The following is a 17,107-nucleotide window of genomic DNA, read 5'->3' as shown; positions in this document are numbered from 1 at the left end:
CTATGTGAAAGTAGACCGGGTCAGGTGGAACGCAGATGTGGCACCTTTTTACCCCCCCCACACCTCCTCTCCAGTTCACAGTGCATGTCTTCAGTTCCAAATATGGAGCATCACACTTTCTAAAATGAGTAACATAAGAGTCCCCATCCAGGAAGCGCTGGTTAATGAGCGTGCTGCAGACGAGGGCCAGAGCCATTTAAGAGCTTAAAGAACAAATAAACGGGATGCTGATGAAGGACTATCTGGATGTGGCTTTTATCTGCACTGAATCACTTTTTTTTTTTTTTTTAAGTTGGAAAATCCTCATGTATTGAGGAGACCTGTTTTAAGGGTGTGCGCGTCTTTGTGTGTGTGAGTCGGTGACACTGTGTGTTAATATCTGTGTATGGATGTGTGAGTGTGTTTGAGCAATGTGGTCGAGTGTGAGTCATAACGCAGATGGAGAACCAGAGAAGATGAGACAGGATGCTCATGTAACGCCTTCTAATCGCAGGATTCCAACTGGAGAGCCGTGCACCTGGGCTCTGAACACACACGCACGCAGGCACACTTTGTGTTGTGCATTATGGTTAATTTAGCAAAAGTAGGCGTATCATTTAGAAAAAAAATGAAGACAAATCTGTTCTGTCACATGACTCGACGACATACTGACTAACAACTTCAAACCTTGCGTGCTTATTGTTCTCTCGCTCCTGCAAACCGGGTCTATGCACATGCAGAGCAATATGCAAAGAGGTGCATACAAAAAGGTGTCTGAGGCAGCAGTTTCCAAAGTGTGGGGCCCAAATTGCAGTGGGAGCCAGGAGATTGACTGAAGAGCTTAATTTGTATTGTTTGTTGCCCAGTTAACTTGATGTCATAAAACTGGATGAAAATATGGATGTTCACGTTCTTCATAATGATATTGTTTCTAAAAATTAAGTTCGCTTGGTCTTGCCGTGTCAATTGTTTTGCCGTGATGAATGAATGGTGAGGATAAAAAATAAATAAATAAAAATGTATTGCCGAGGAGGCAGAGGAGGGGGCGTGAAAGCGCTGCGAGGTAGTGAGAAATCAACCCATTCATCAAAATTATAAATTCCCTACACATTTCCTCACCGCTCTTGGATCATTACAGTAGGATTCCAGGAAGGTAAAAACAATTCATTTAAATGGGCCGGATGTTAGAAAGCCAAAGTTTGAGTCCAAGTAAAAAAAATAAAAATAAAAAATAAAAAAAGCTAAATGTGTCAATGGCAACATGGCGATCAAATGGCTGTTGAGACCGGGACGTCGGACTTGGTCCTTGGTCATGTATCCCCTGCATGTGTGTTGTCTTTCAGTGTTAAAAAATAACAGGTTTGCTCCAGGGACTGCCAGCTGAAACAGAGAGGTGAGGACAGTATCCATTGCAGTAGTTCTGCTTCCAAGGATGCATCGTTTTTGTTCAGAGCTCTAGCTTCTAATATGCTTTGGAGCCCCAGACACTCATCCCTGCCGCTAGACCTCTTCTGGACCTGTCCCACCGCTCTGGTCTTTGAGCTGCTGTCTCTTAATGGTTCCGTGATGTCTTTCATATGACTTTGAAATGATTTTCCAAAATGTGTATGGAAGATATTACTTTAGCTCTATTTAACTTGGGTGAAACCCAATAATATGACTTCATGCAACTAGGCGTTAACTTGCAGATAAATATGGTGGTCTGAGAGGTGGTTTGCAATGTGACCTTTGCTTTGAGTGTTACACAGAGCACTGAATACATTCTGCCCAAGGTGCGGGCGAGCATGAGAAGACCTTATCATTGTTGAGCTCATGAAACGCTCCACATTTGCCCCATATTTTCTGACCAGATTCCGCTATTAGCTTCACACATGTTTGTTTGGATCACTGCAAATGATTTGAGCTGTCAGAAGACATGACTCGGACAAATAACAATCAGGAACTATAATAAGCTTATTTGATCGTTCCTCTAAAACAGATCAAATTATATGTTCCTAACTTCTGAAGTAGTCAATGTAACAGGACCACTTGTGGGGGGACAGACTGACATGTTTCCTCTCGCTCTGGGTCAGGAGGTCGAGGGTCAAAGATAAATAACTCAACCAGTCACTCATCGCGGCGCGCGCACGCACGCACGCACGCACGCACGCACGCACGCACACACGCACACACACAGCTAATGTTGCTAAGAATATTCCTACTTGCCACAAACAGACAAAACTGGGAGTTGTGTAAATCCCGTGTCATAAGGATGTCTGGCCGTCTGGCAGAGCATGTCCTCAATTTCCCGCCTGGGGATGAATCAAGTAGTTGGAGACACATTTTTCTCTTGCTTTGCTCATCATTGTGCTGTTCAACAGTGGAATTACCTCAGTTTATCCTCTTGCCGTCTTTAGAGAACTTGTTCACTGCTAACTAAGCACCTGGAATCATAGCTGGTGAATGCAGTTCACTCAAGCCGCTAGAAAAGCAAGCACTCTCTTAAGCAATAGTAGACAGAACGGAAGATGTTCTTCCCTCAGTTCAGATTTCATAACTCGAAATTCTGTGCACACAAAGGAACCAGACAACCTGAACCAGGGGACCAGAGAGGCACCCTGATGCAATGTTACATCATATTTCGTTTTAGGCATGTTGTTTTGTTGAAAGTCTGACAAAAAGACAGAGTTGAGCACTCTGCACACAGGATGCATCTATTGTCACAGTGCTCCAATTTGTTTTATTTTCTATCTGCACGGCACTCTGGGCCCTAATTTCAAGCAATGTCATCTTTTGCAATGCCCAGTGTGACAAAAACTGTGGGGCCAATAGAAAGCACTGATGAAAATGGAAACAGCAAGTAAAAGAAAAAATGGAGAAGTTAACAATAAAGTTAATGTGTGCGAATTTCCCAAAATTTACGATACATGTTTGAAGATATACAGGGAGATGATAATGAAAGCCCATAATGGTAAAGAGGTGTCCATCTTGTGAGTATACCTGGTATTTCAAATCACAGCAGTAAAGAGTGGATGCGCTGATTCTCACTGTATGTTGAAAACAAACCTCCCCCCTGACTTTGCGTGGCCCTTACTGTGGTACACAAATCGGGGAGTATGAAAATCCAGCTTATTGCATGCACACCTCCTTGAATTCACCGAATTGCTATTAAAAGTTTGACATTTCAAGTGGAAAGCAAGCAGCACCCTGTGAGCAGGGAAGGCCACTGTTTCACAATGCAGCTGAGAGAAGCAACCGGGTGGAGAGGAAGATCTTACAACAATTAAGTGAATCACTACATACCGATCTAATTAACCTAATCAGCTCCAACAGATCTAATTCGGCTCCCCAGGTCAGGGGAGATAATTCATATGATGCAGCTAATCGAACACCACGCCGCCCGCAACACCAGACAGTGGACATCAGGGAGCTTATAATAGTTTTATCTATAGCCATTGATGAAATTGGTTTTTCGTCTGGATTCATTGAGGGAATTCTTCCCGGGCACGTACCTGCTTTATCAGGGTTTCGGCATGACCTAAATTAATTGACCAAAATATCATATCATTGTACTTCTTCGGTGGTATTCGCTATATACATTACCGAGACAAAACTGTTGGATTTATGAGTAAACGCTTTTTGGACGGAAGCTTGTCAAAACGTAATCCCACTTTCAGGATAACTTTTCCGAAATTCAAATCAAGCTCATTTATGATTATGCAACACAGGATTTTCTATTTTGCTGGAATGCCTTTTTTTTGCCTCATACTTTAAGCAAAACTTTCACACAAGCATAGTCTCGTACATACAAAGTATTATTTTCTAAGCAGCCCAATGAGCAGCAGAGCTAATGTTAGTCCACGTCAGTGTTGGAAAGGACAAGGCTCGTGGTAACCCGACTCCCAAACTCCCCTGCTCTGTGCTCTCTCACACATATGTACTAAGATTTATAAGTGGCCGTACACATTTTTGAGATCCGGTATATAATAGAACAGTCAACATAATGTGCACACATATACAAACATTACACTAGGGCTGTGCAATAGGGAATAATCGATCATCATCATGTTAAACACAAGCAATTTCCCATAATATGGATAAATCTCACAACATATCAAATTACTGTCCATGGTATGAAAAAAAGATCGTTTTCCCAAACTAAAATAACATTTCAGACCTACTTAAATGAGCAATGTTACATAATATCTTATCGCCATCATTAATTTAGTCCAGAAAATAGTTCACGGACGACTTGGGACAGGAGTCGCACCAGCATTTTCTGTTTTGCTATTTTCCTTATCACCCCAATTGCTTTTTAGATTTTCAATTCACACACTCTCATACTCACACACACACACACACACACACACACACACACACACACACACACACACACACACACACACACACACACACACACACACACACACACACACACACACACACACACACACACACACACACACACACGTACTCACAGCTACCCTGGGTCTCTCAGGACCCCAGCAGCCCAACGTGTTCCACTGTCTGATCCACCTGAGGAACCCAGGCTGGTCCACCAGACCCCTGGTCCCAGACCCACCAGAGCTCAGCATGCAGTCTGGCCTCAGTGGGCAGCTGAGGGGGTGATGGCGCCAGGCGCATCCCCCCGGCTGTGTCTGCTGCAGGTTTTGATGGTTCTTCTGGTTTTCTGTCCCGGGGAGCAGAGATCTGAAAGCCTTCAGACGTCTCTGCAGCCCCCTGACCAGAGCCACGAGTGAAACACACACCGCCTTGGGCTCCGCCATCCCGCTACGGGTGTGTGTCATGCCCAGTCGGTGCGTGTGTGTTCTAGTGGTGTCCGAGTCAAGGTCAGTACACTGTATGACTGAGGGTTGAAGAATAGGAGTTATTCTATATCTGTGTGTGTGTGTGTGTGTGTGTGTGTGTGTGTGTGTGTGTGTGTGTGTGTGTGTGTGTGTGTGTGTGTGTGTGTGTGTGTGTGTGTTTGAGCGTCCATCTGCCAGGATAGGACACGCTTTCTGTACGTGGTAATCAGGCATTGGTCTTGTGAGTCAGTGTGAGGGGATACCCGGGTAAAAAGGGGGGGGCTGTGCCAAATAGGGACGTGAAGCGGGATCCCCCTTAACACCCAGTGTGAGCTTTCACCCTTTGTATCCATCAGCTGACCTGGAGTTTTCCCCTACATGAACCCTCTGACTCATATAAACAGACACACGCACATGCCTCAGACCAATGGCGAGAGACCACGTTACAGGAACACACACACACACACACACACACACACACACACACACACACACACACACACACACACACACACACACACACACACACACACACACACACACACACACACACACACACACACACGCACACGCGCACACGCACACGCACACACTCTCACTCTTTCCCTTACCAACTGCAGAAAAATTAGGTTGCGAGGCCATGTTGGTGGGCTTTCCCTCATCTATTTTAGAGTCAAATCTCATTCAGCACACCATATATTTTTCCATCTATTCGCCATTTTCTATTATACAGTGGCAGATTTGTAAACAAACAAAAATAATTTACTCTGCATCATTTCGATTCCCTACTTAGCGCTCTCTCTCTCTCCCTCCCTCCCTCCCTCCCTTCCCATCTATCCATCTCACGATCAATCCATCATCATCCATTCTTCTATCTTCATGCTTTCCCACAATTTCTCTCCCCAACTGTCACACATCCATTTACTCTGCTCCATCATTAAGGGTCCATCCCCTAGGGATGGATACCCTATTGTGATCGTTCGGATTTTTATTATTCTCTACTATATTATTATGAATTTTTCAGGCTAAAAGTGTCAGGACGGCCGCTAAAGCTATGGATATGGTTGAGGTGTCGTTAGAACCGGGACGTCCCAAGAATGTCGTGGTTCACGTTTCATCCAAATCGATACACATATGGAGCAGGAAATAATGAAAAACCAACTAAATTTGACCAAAATCTTGTGTCTTTTGCGTCACCGACAAGCCAATGTTCTGAAGGACTGAAAGACGCTTTGTGACATCATCATCCGCATTCATATAAACGTGCAGATTGTGGTTCTGAATGTTCATTCGTGTCGCGCGAGCAGTGTGTGGTGTAGAGTCCATCGCTCTGTAGTGTTTATAGGTTACAAACTAGGCGTGTGTTTACGTTACGTCTTACCTGGTAGATGCCTGCGGGGATGTTAGAGTTATATTTTATCGCTTTTTGTAAATTAAGACATTGTATTCCGATATAACCCCGTGTTAGATGCTGCGTTTGTGTTCCTCTGGACTTTGCCGGAGTCGCATAAAGGGTAAGATAGAAAATCGGCAGGTGCATGATGAAAAATAGTATCCTGACAATTGTAAACAATCACGTAAAAATGTCAACTGTTTTCCGGTTTGATGGAATCATAACCCGTCGGAAAACTTGGGACACAAGAAAAACATGAATCCACAGAAACTCGTGACAATGTAGTCAAGTCCACCCTAACTGTGGGAATGAATGATGCGTTCATGTACTAGGAACGCGTCACAAAACTAGAAGACTTAAAATTGTAATTAGTCACAGAAAGACATCGACGCTTTTCGGATTTCATGGAACTGTAACCTATTGGAATTTTAATCCACAGAAAGGTGTCACCACTAAAGTTGTGTAACTTTCCTACGCTTCGTAAGCTTTCATAAATGCATTCATAAATGTATTTTTCATAAATACACGTCATTATTGCCCCACACGACACCACACGTCAACCTCTGTCACTGTGACTACAGATCTATTTTCACAACTAATAAGGTGAGTTATAACAATGACAAGGTTTGGTTTAAAGGCAGAAATAGACAGTTGTTTTAATGAAAAATCATGTACATGCAGCTTCCTGCAGCTAAACACAATGAAATGAAAAGAGAAAAGGCATTAAATACTGATGAGCCCTTCCATAATAAATGAAATTCCAAATTATTGTTAATGTTCAATAAATGTCTGTATTACAATTTAGACAGGTAATCAATTTAACTCACTTTTTCCAATTGTATATTGTGAGGAAAAATGTAATACTAATCAAAATGACATTTATTTGTTAGGTTTGTGAAATCACATGTATATATTATGATTGTTGTACAAAATAATTATAAAGTTTGTGTTTATTATTATTGTTCCAGATGGCGAAAAATAGCCGAAAGTCTAAGGCAATAAAAAAGCAATTGTCCAAACATCCAGCCTTAGAGGTCAGTCACACTTTTCACAGTAAAAAAAAAAACTGTGAAAAAAATATTAAAAGACACTAGGAAATGGAAATGATTGAATTAACTCATCTTTATCAAGATATAAAAAAAAGTCTGGAAGAATAAAAGATAACGTTCCGGGAAGAAATTATATTGTAACGACAGAATTGCCAAGGAGACAAACTATGTTTAATACAACATTCCAAATAACGTATGCTGAGCCATTTACTGGACGCATTGTTGTAGATCACTATGACTCTGCGTTGTATAATGTAGGTATGCCAATTGATGGAGCAAATAAGAAATCACTGTTAACACTGATCAATACTATCATACTTATCAATCAGGGATTGTGGAATGCAGTCATTTATTCACACGCAACAACCAAAATTGGGCTACATGAGTACGACTCACCCAGTAGTTCGGTAGCTTACTACAACAAGATTTAGTCTGTCTGCAGTCATTTCTGTAATACTAATAACTCATTCAGTCAAAGTCAGCCAATATCTGAAATCACTGGACTACAGACTGATGTTATTGACACACAACAAGACAGAGTAAGTGAATACTACGAAGCATCTAGTTGAACAAAAGATATACTAAAGACATGGATTGCACCCCACGGAAATGAAAGGTTAACATAAGTCAAATTCTGTGCCAGCAACTGTATCCAAGACGTGAGACAATGTAAGTCACTGAGTCACTCATTTAGTGTTACCACTGGCCATACTGACAATATTTTGTACAATGAAGAAATACAGAGTAAAGATATCAATAGTAAAGTTATTGAAACTACAAAGAGTGCGTGTAATGAAAAACCACAACAAACAAAATATTATTGGAGAATAGATTCATGTTTATTACACATGGCTAACAAAAATAAAAAACAAATGTGTTAATACTTAAAATACTTTCAATATTTGTTTAAAATGCAACATCTGTCGTAAAACTAGATTCCCATCATTTTCTTTGTGTTAAATAACTACATAGAACATAATGTTTATAAACACTGTTTATTTATGTTTTTAATAGAAATTGTAAATTGTTTCTTTATTTATTTTTTTAAATAACTGAAGATTGCAATTATCTTACCTGTCATCTCATCTCTTCTCCCAATTACCCAATGCACTCTGTTTTATAAATAATAAATAGTTTGACTTAAATATGTTCAACTGGTCTAACATTTACAATTGAAATAAATGGAAATTTTGTAATATGTGGCAAAATAATAAAATATGTTTTGAAGAACTTCAATAACTTGTAATGGCTATAATGTACAAATAGTTGACCTTCTGTTGTAGAAATCAACGATTATAACACACTAAACAGGACAAAGATGACTATAGCCGAACAATTACACTATTGTCCAACACGCCAAATTCGGGTGAGAATCAGGCTGAATCTGTGTAGTTTCATGCATCACTGGGGAAAATCTTCAAAATGCAATTCGTCACATATAATCCAAAATGGATCCCGTGCGTGGATGGATAATAAAATGGATAGTCAAATATAGCTGCCTGGAGCTATATTTGATTATTATTTTCAGTTAATTTACCTCTTTCTTTGCAAAGCACTTTGTTGGGCATCAACATCAGATCAAGAGCGATTCATTTGTGTTTCTCGTACTTTAACTTTCTCACTAGCAGCACTGCACACACACACACACACACACACACACACACACACACACACACACACACACACACACACACACACACACACACACACACACACACACACACACACACACACACACACACACACACACACACACACACACACTATTAACAGGATGTGTACCATTGCTGAGCTTATCTCCACCTGTTGTGCAGGGACTATCGCCTTGCCGGGGCGCGTACCAACCAGACGGGGACGGGAACAAAGTGTCCCGGGAGGCATGGAAACCCGTATTGTCTTCCACAAACCGGAACCGTGTGGTGACCTGGACTTGTAGCTTTTTTTGTGTAAAAATAGAGGGCTCCAAGTGACTAGGATTGTCTCTCCTCTACACTTGAGTTGATTAGAATAGATACACATCAGGGTTTGTATGTGTGTTGTTTGTGATCACTGAGGAGAGTGTAAAAAAAAAATGATAGAGGAAATAAACGTTTCCCTTGTCATCTGAATGTCCAAATTCACTTAGTCAATTAAAGTGAAAACGCGGGTAATTAAGGAAGTAAAACTCCACGGTGTGTGCAAGTTGACCTGTATGTGTGTATGTCTGGAAGTGTGCATTGCCTGAGATTCTTTAAAACTATACTTAACAAAGGTATTCCTTAAATGTATGTGTGTGTATTCACCTAAGTGCATACGCACGCAGGCGAGTGTGTGTGGGAAGCCTCTCCAGGGCAGCGGCTTCCACGGACTGAGTGAACGGAATTCCATTCCAGACAATCTGTGCCCTCTAAGCCCGTTACGCAACCAAATTATCAGGCCGGATGGCCACACACACACACACACACACACACACAGGCTTGGGATTTGTCAGGTTAAAGGGAAGTGCATTTCCGCTAGACTGAGACCACAGGTTCAAATAACACACACACACGATGAAGGTCATATCATTGTGCATATATGCACACACACACACACACACACACACACACACACACACACACACACACACACACACACACACACACACACACACACACACACACACACACACACACACACACACACACACACACACACACACACACACTATGATTTCTATTTGCATTGCTCAAACTGCTTTCATGTCAGTTATATGTGAGGAAAATCTCAGAACACATGATTTAGAACAGAACATCCAGTTGATGGTAACATGTACTGTTGACTAACTCTAAAGCTGCGTTTCCACCGCAGGAACTTTCCCCAGGAACTAGGAAAGTTTGGAGGAACTAAGTGCGTTTCCACCGCAGGGACCAGGGTCTAAACTAAATTCCGGGGACAAAGTCCCTGCTCGGGAGGGTAGTACTTTTTCAAAAGTCCAGGAACTTTGGGGCTGGGGCTTGCAGCGCTGAACATCTTTGATTGGTCGAGTACTCGCAGCATTCTATTTCAGACACCATTTTTAAAAATCTGCAGCCACAAGCTGACCGCATGTACAATGTGTTTTTTGTTCTAAAAATGTTACGTTTGTACCAAGAATGGAAAATGACTCGTTTCCCATTTTTTGTTTTGATAATAAATAATAATAATAATAATAATAATAATAATAAAGTATATACATAAACTCACAAACCAACATGTGGGACTTATAGTGAGTACGATTTTGCTCTCCTCCTACACAGAAGACGCGGATTAGATTCCCCGTGTGTGAACTTATGTTTTTCTATATGTTTCAATTTGATAATAAAATCTTGAGTGTGAGAGTGAATTATATATTTTTTTGACCGTTAATACAACAACATGAGAATAAAATGGATAAAGAAAGACAATTTTACCATTTTATTCTTCTTGTTTTTGTATAGTCTTCTGCATCACCGCTGCCCACTGGACTGGAGCACTTTGTTGTATAGTCTCAGGCAAAAATGACTTGTAAAAACAGCAGTCGCTTTTTCATACATCAGCAGACTAATTTGCATAATCTCCACAGGTCTTTAGACCATGGTGTAAACGGGCTAAAGGAACCTTTCCTGAAAAAAAAGTTCCTGGGACTAAAAGTTCCTAACACTTTGGACTGCTGACCAATCACCACGTTCACAACTTATCCAAGTGGTAATTACGACCAGTTACTGTATCCAACCAGGCAGTTAAAAAAAAAAAAAAAAAAAACCAAACACATAACATGATCTGATTCAGTGTGATTCACTGTTTCGCGACAGCGCTTTTTAGAGCGGTCCATGTTCGACTGAAGATGGCCTTGTTGGTCTTATTGATTGTGTCGTGTTGTGAAGGATGTTATAGACTGTCCTCTCCTCCGACTGTTGATCCTATGTGGTGAATGCTGTGATTACTTTTTATTGTTATGTTGTTTGACAGACTGCCTGCAAATATAATTTCCCTTGTGTGGCACTAAAGACTGAATTAAAGTGAATTGTTCCAGGAAGCTGTGCTCACTGTGAACACTAATTTGTTTCCACACAAACGACTACGTGTGTTCATTTGGTGTGGAGATTTATACTCAACACGTCCACAAGATCAATTGTTAGAATTATCAGCATCTTGACTTTCCCTAGTACAGAATAGGGAAATCCTTACCCTCCATAATTATATTCTTACCCAAATGTAAGCAGTATTTCAAGCCCATGTGTGCAAATGTTGGAACAAACAAAAAGCTTATTATGTGCATTTCCATCAGTTAGGTGGAGGGAAATTAAGCTTTTTAAGTCTACCCAAATATTACATTCCGACATTCAATGGCAATAAAGGGCTTTTCCTCTCATACAGAGGATGTGCATTACTACACTATTACAGGCTTATACTATTGCAGTGGCATAAAAGAAAGAAAAAATCAAATGAATTCATTAATCGCAATTATTTGTATAACATTTTAATGCTAGCTTAAAAGTCTTGATTGGGACGAGTGAACAGTTTCACACGCTATTATATAAATGTTTAGCATAATTTTCCATCATACGGCTTTCTCCAATACCCCTTTTCCCCACTGCATCAAAAACTCAGTAACATCCAACTTCGCCCCAAGCCAGTCCTTGCTCCCCGCCGCTGAAGGACCGGTGCTCCATTCTGCTTCTACTGTAGTGTTGTGTCATTAATGAACGATCTGATTATTTGAAATGGTTCAAAATACTTTATAGGTTTTACAGTTTTATGTTGTTGTTTGTTTAAGTTGCTTTCTCCTCTACAGTTTTGCCCCCCAATCACATTGGCATCATGACACGCCCTTTTTCTGACATCATGACACTGAATGTGGCACACCAACAAAAAATGAAATTAATTAATAAATTAATTGATTGATTCATTCATTCATTGATTTAATAAATGCATTTCTCCTGGCAATGGGAAAGGTGTCAATTGTCTATTTTTAGTGGGTTTAAAAAAAAAAAAACAGGTCAACCCGCTAACCCCAGTTTGAAAACGGTATAATACCGCATTTTAACTCTCTGGTTTGTCCCAAAACAGCATCCGTCACTATTGATTAGTGCCACAGCTCATTTTAGAACCTTATAATATTAACGTGCAGGAAAGAGTGCTACAGATAAAAGAGTGAGAGTGTGAGATTGAGTGAGAGATTAAATACTATAGTAATATTGACAGTATAACAAGTCTGCCACTATAGACCATCCAGTTCTGACACATTGTTGGTGCTTTTTGGTGGTGGACATAGGTCAGCATAGGCCGACCCCTCTGCGGCTACGCGGCACTTCCGCAGAAAGCTGCGATGCACGGTGTGTTCTGACACCTTGCTATCATAGCAGCATTAACCTTTTCATCAGTTTGTGCTACAGTAGCTCTTCTGTGGGTTCGGACCCAGCAGGCTAGACATTGCTTCCCACGTGCATCATGAGCCCATGGGCGCCCATGACCTGGTCGACTGTTTACCGGCTGTCCTTCCTACCGGACGGATTGCCGGCGTAAGTTGAGTGGTGGGGATTATTGTCTTTATTTTATGTTCCCTGTTTTGGCCAGCTCTCACCTTGTCGGCGCACCAGTGCCAGAAAGACTCCCTAAACCTGTACCTGTGAGTAGAGACTGCCACAGTGTATAATTCATAAGAAGGAACATTATAGAGCAGGGGACAGGCAGACAGACAGACATGTGGAAGAGTAGAGAGAGGAGAGAGAAAAGAGAAATGAATGAATGGATAACATCAGGGTGAGGAAGCTAGCTGGTGAGAAGGTAGAAGAGCAAGGAGGGGAAAATGGGCGGATGGAGAGGAAAAAAGAGAAATGGATGGATGACAAATTGACAAAATGAAAGAAAGTGAGATGGAAAGAAAAAGAGAAGGAGACCATCAAGTATAGATGAGGACGGGCAAAGCGAGAGCATCATCATTTATTTAAGAGATGGGAAGAATGATCCTCAGTCACACATGTCCTCGAACACACACACACACACACACACACACACACACACACACACACACACACACACACACACACACACACACACACACACACACACACACACACACACACACACACACACACACACACACCCTGTGTGTGCATGCGTGTATATACAAGTAGGTGTGTGTTTCTTGGTGTTGGAGTGCAAACTGACGAGGCCCTGCCTTCCAACCGATCTAGACAGGAGAGAGAGATTTGTGAGAGATTGACAGAGAAAACCATGGATAGATAGAGAGATATACAGTATATGTCAGGTGAGGGACACCATGGGTCTGGTGGTGGGTGGATCTGAGTCACAAAACTTTGTCACCATGACAACCACGTTGCCATGGGAATCTGTCCCAGGTCCTGTTAACACACCCCCCCCCCCCACCCCCATCCCATGATCTGACAGTGCAGCTTTTGTTGCTTTGTGTGATCTCTCCCCCCGACCCCCGCCCCCAATTCTGTCTTTTCATATCGTCTTCCAGTCTATCCCCTCCCCCCTCCCTCTCTCTCTCATTAGGGGAAATCAAAATGCTTCATCTGTTGCCAATGAAGCCTTCACACTGGGACAAGGAAACCCCTTAATTACAATGTCTGTTGTCATTGGGGAGAGCGGTGAACGACAGGGAGGCTAGGATCTGCCTGTTTCCATCAATGCCCGTCTCTTCCTTCTTCGACTTTCCTTCCATTCTTCCTGCCTCTCTTCCAAACATTCACTCCTTCCTTTTCCTCTCCGTCTCTTTCTGTGAGAGTCGCACTCACTTGTTCTCAGGAATGTATCACTCTCTTGCCAAAGCAAAGTGGCAAGAGAGGCAAGTAATATCTTATAATATCTACTGTACACATACAGAATGAAATGCACAACTTTTAGACTTTACAAAGGTGAGTTTGAGCAATCAGTTCTCCCACACACACAAAGTTCCAAGAAGTTTATAAAGTTGTTTCGCTGAGTGGGTGTGTGTGAGACAGCGAGACTCACTGTATAATTTACTGGCTGCTTATCTGAATCAGATCTGATTCACAAGCTGCTGAAACACACACATACACACACAACTGGTAACTTCTCTATTGAACTCTACTGACAGCACATACAGGAAGTACACACACGTTAACAAACGTGACACACACACACACACACACACACACACACACACACACACACACACACACACACACACACACACACACACACACACACACACACACACACACACACACACACACACACACACACACACACACACACACACACACAGTTTGACTGGTGTGACATGCCTCAACTCAAGTTGTGGGGTAGAATAGCAGCTATTTGGTCTTTTTTTTTACTATTATTTCACACAAGCCAAATGCCTGTTGACTGTCCTTTTAGGACATCGTTCACACCAGACCAAAGCAATAAAAATAAATAAGATCCATTCAGAAGGGCGGGACCTCTATGAAAGTTGACACGTTTGCTCTTGGCACAACTTGCTACTGGGCTAAACAGAAGCATTAAAAGCTGATGAACGGAAACAAGCCTTATAATTTCCCCTTATCGAGAACATCAATTTTCCAGTCTAATTCTTCCTTTGATTTCCAATCGCAGATTCAAAAATGTTGACTGTATTTGCATAAATCCTAAATGGGTTATCCCCACAATGTGTCATTACATCGCGTGCAGGCGTGATCCTTTACGTCCCGTAAAATAATTGCGAGACATTGAGGCGGGATATTTGAACACACACACCCTTTGGTGATTAAGGCATGTCCTCTCCCTCTCTCCCTAGCAGCAACATCTGCACGGGAAGGCAAACATCTGTCCGGGGAGGCCCACCCCTCCTCAAGACAACACACACACACACACACACACACCCACACACACACACCCGCCATGTGACGTAAACCAATGGCTGTCCATTTCAATGTGTGTGTCTGCATACTCGTAGTTCACTTCACGCTGACCTCATGTCAAGTGAAGGTTCACGTCCTGCCCTCCAGAAACCCTGGTCGAACCACCCCCATGATGACACAGGTCCACTGATCCTACAACGGCACCCTGTAGGATCAGTGTCATGGCCTCATTCCAGAATCGTATTGCACCTCCCTCACCTACGTGCAGCATTTCACAAGTCTCTGTGTGTGCGTTCCATCACTGTGAGCGTTTGCCCAACATATTCTGAAAGACAACAAGATGTAGTACGCAAGAGGGATTACAGAGGAAGCTGGCTGTTCAGTCACACCGCCACAGAGGGTTTTAAACGCTGAAATTCACAAGTCCTGTAACCGTTTTTCAATGCCAACGAGACGACTCAAACACAACAGCGTTTTCTTAACGACGACAGTCAAAGTCTCTGGGGCTCTGAGGACAGAGGGACACTGAAGAAATAATGTTGTTTACAGACCGCTGTCGTTTGTCATTATTAAGAAATAGGGCCTATTGAAAAACTCATAAAGTACCCGTTTTGAAGTAAATGTTTTTTTCATTTAATTACTTGACTTTACTTGCAATGCCTTTAACAAGATGCAGAAGCCCTTTTTCAGTATAGAAAGGTAAAAAGAATGTGTGCACTATATTTATGACATTCATGGCTTAAAGAATTGTAGGAAACATTCTAAGATATCTGATATAGCTTTCCATTTCCATTATCCATTGTCCCAGTAAAATAATGAGTTTATAATATTTGTAAAAGTAAAGGAAAATGTCGTGGAAATTGAATGGAAATTCTTCAAGCTTGTACGTGATAACACATATTGATTATCCATAGTGATATATTTTGAAATGGAACGCAATGTGAAATCACCAGTGAAATCAGAACCATTTGTCAATATCAAGCACTTGAAGAAGCGCTTGAACAACGTCCATTAGTTCGACCTTGGGAGAAACCTACTCAGTCATGTTTCCTCAAAGCATTGTTGTTGCAATGGATGCTGGGATACCTGGGTCAATCCGATTAGCCAAGTCGCCAATCAATGCTTCCTCCATTTATGGATGGAGAGAAAACAGAGCTTTTAGGTTTTTGGCAAACAAAGCGGGCTATGAAAGATGAGGTCAAACAAGGTTACAATAAATAAAACACAGAAACTGATAAATGTCCTGATTTTGTGAACGCACCTCCCAGCATGCACTTATGTGGCAGTAAAGCGGTGCCTCGAGAAAAGCCTCCAACTACCATGCAACTGCCTTCCAACCTCACGGACGGAACGTACTGGACTAGTTGTGCATATTTATTTTATACGATAGCCAAGTGGATTAATTAAATCAACATTCCACATCAACACCCATACTTTCAGACACGCCTATAATTCTAAACCACACCAAATCATAGCCACGACTCAGTTACAAACCTTGGATTTCACCTGCACCATAGCCCCAATTTGAGTAAAAACGTAACAACATAAATTGCTTTAAGCATTTAAAAAAAAACGTATTCATCATTACTAACTCACTCATAACTCCAACCTGAACTCAATGTCTGGGTAATCTGTCTCGGCGGCACTTGCCAATTTCACCCATTTTCTCATCTAAGAAAAGGAAGAAAGTACTGTGTGTCAGTACTATAAAAGTCAGTGGGGTCAGACCGAGCGGCAACCACTACGACTGGATGTCCAAGCCAATGCAGAAATGCTTTAAACTTGCAGTTTAGCTGAAGGCCACTAGATGCTGCTCCAGAAAGCCTCGAACAACATCCTGCTAAGATGGCGCCAAGCGTAAAGCCAATCTTGAGGCTTCCAATTGTCCCTTCACAAACCAAAGCGTCACAGGTGCTACATCCATTTGTTGTACAGTCTATGGGTCAGACACGGGGAACAGGGATATGGGGGGCAGCGTTTGTCTACAGGGAGGGGTCCTCTTAAAATTCCATGAAGTGAGAGTGGGATGGTAGAGCTGAGCGGGAAGTGGGTGTTCCCATCACAACATTCCAGGCTGTAGGGGTGTGT

The 17,107-nt window shown here is 41.9% G+C and overlaps 1 protein-coding gene across 4 annotated transcripts in view; it reads right to left on the bottom strand.

Moving 5' to 3' along the window:
• The window catches only part of LOC307244860 (ribosomal protein S6 kinase alpha-3), a 44,095-nt gene that overhangs the window by 18,197 nt on the left and 8,791 nt on the right, over nt 1-17,107 (bottom strand). Inside the window, exon 1 of one of the 4 annotated variants that reach the window (XM_080020211.1) lies at nt 4,437-4,881. The exons of 1 other annotated variant lie outside the window; for it this stretch is intronic. In XM_080020211.1, coding sequence (XP_079876337.1) covers nt 4,437-4,766 — 330 coding nt within the window. In that variant the 5' untranslated portion in view covers nt 4,767-4,881. Of the gene's footprint in view, nt 1-4,436; nt 4,882-17,107 lie in introns of those variants that run through there. 2 more of the 4 variants (XM_080020208.1, XM_080020212.1) reach the window with 2 other exon arrangements.

This window comes from Zeus faber (assembly GCF_960531495.2).
Source record: "Zeus faber genome assembly, chromosome: 19".
NCBI lineage: Eukaryota > Metazoa > Chordata > Actinopteri > Zeiformes > Zeidae > Zeus > Zeus faber.
Note: the sequence above shows the minus strand (reverse complement) of the source record. Positions and strands in the feature narration are given on the sequence as shown.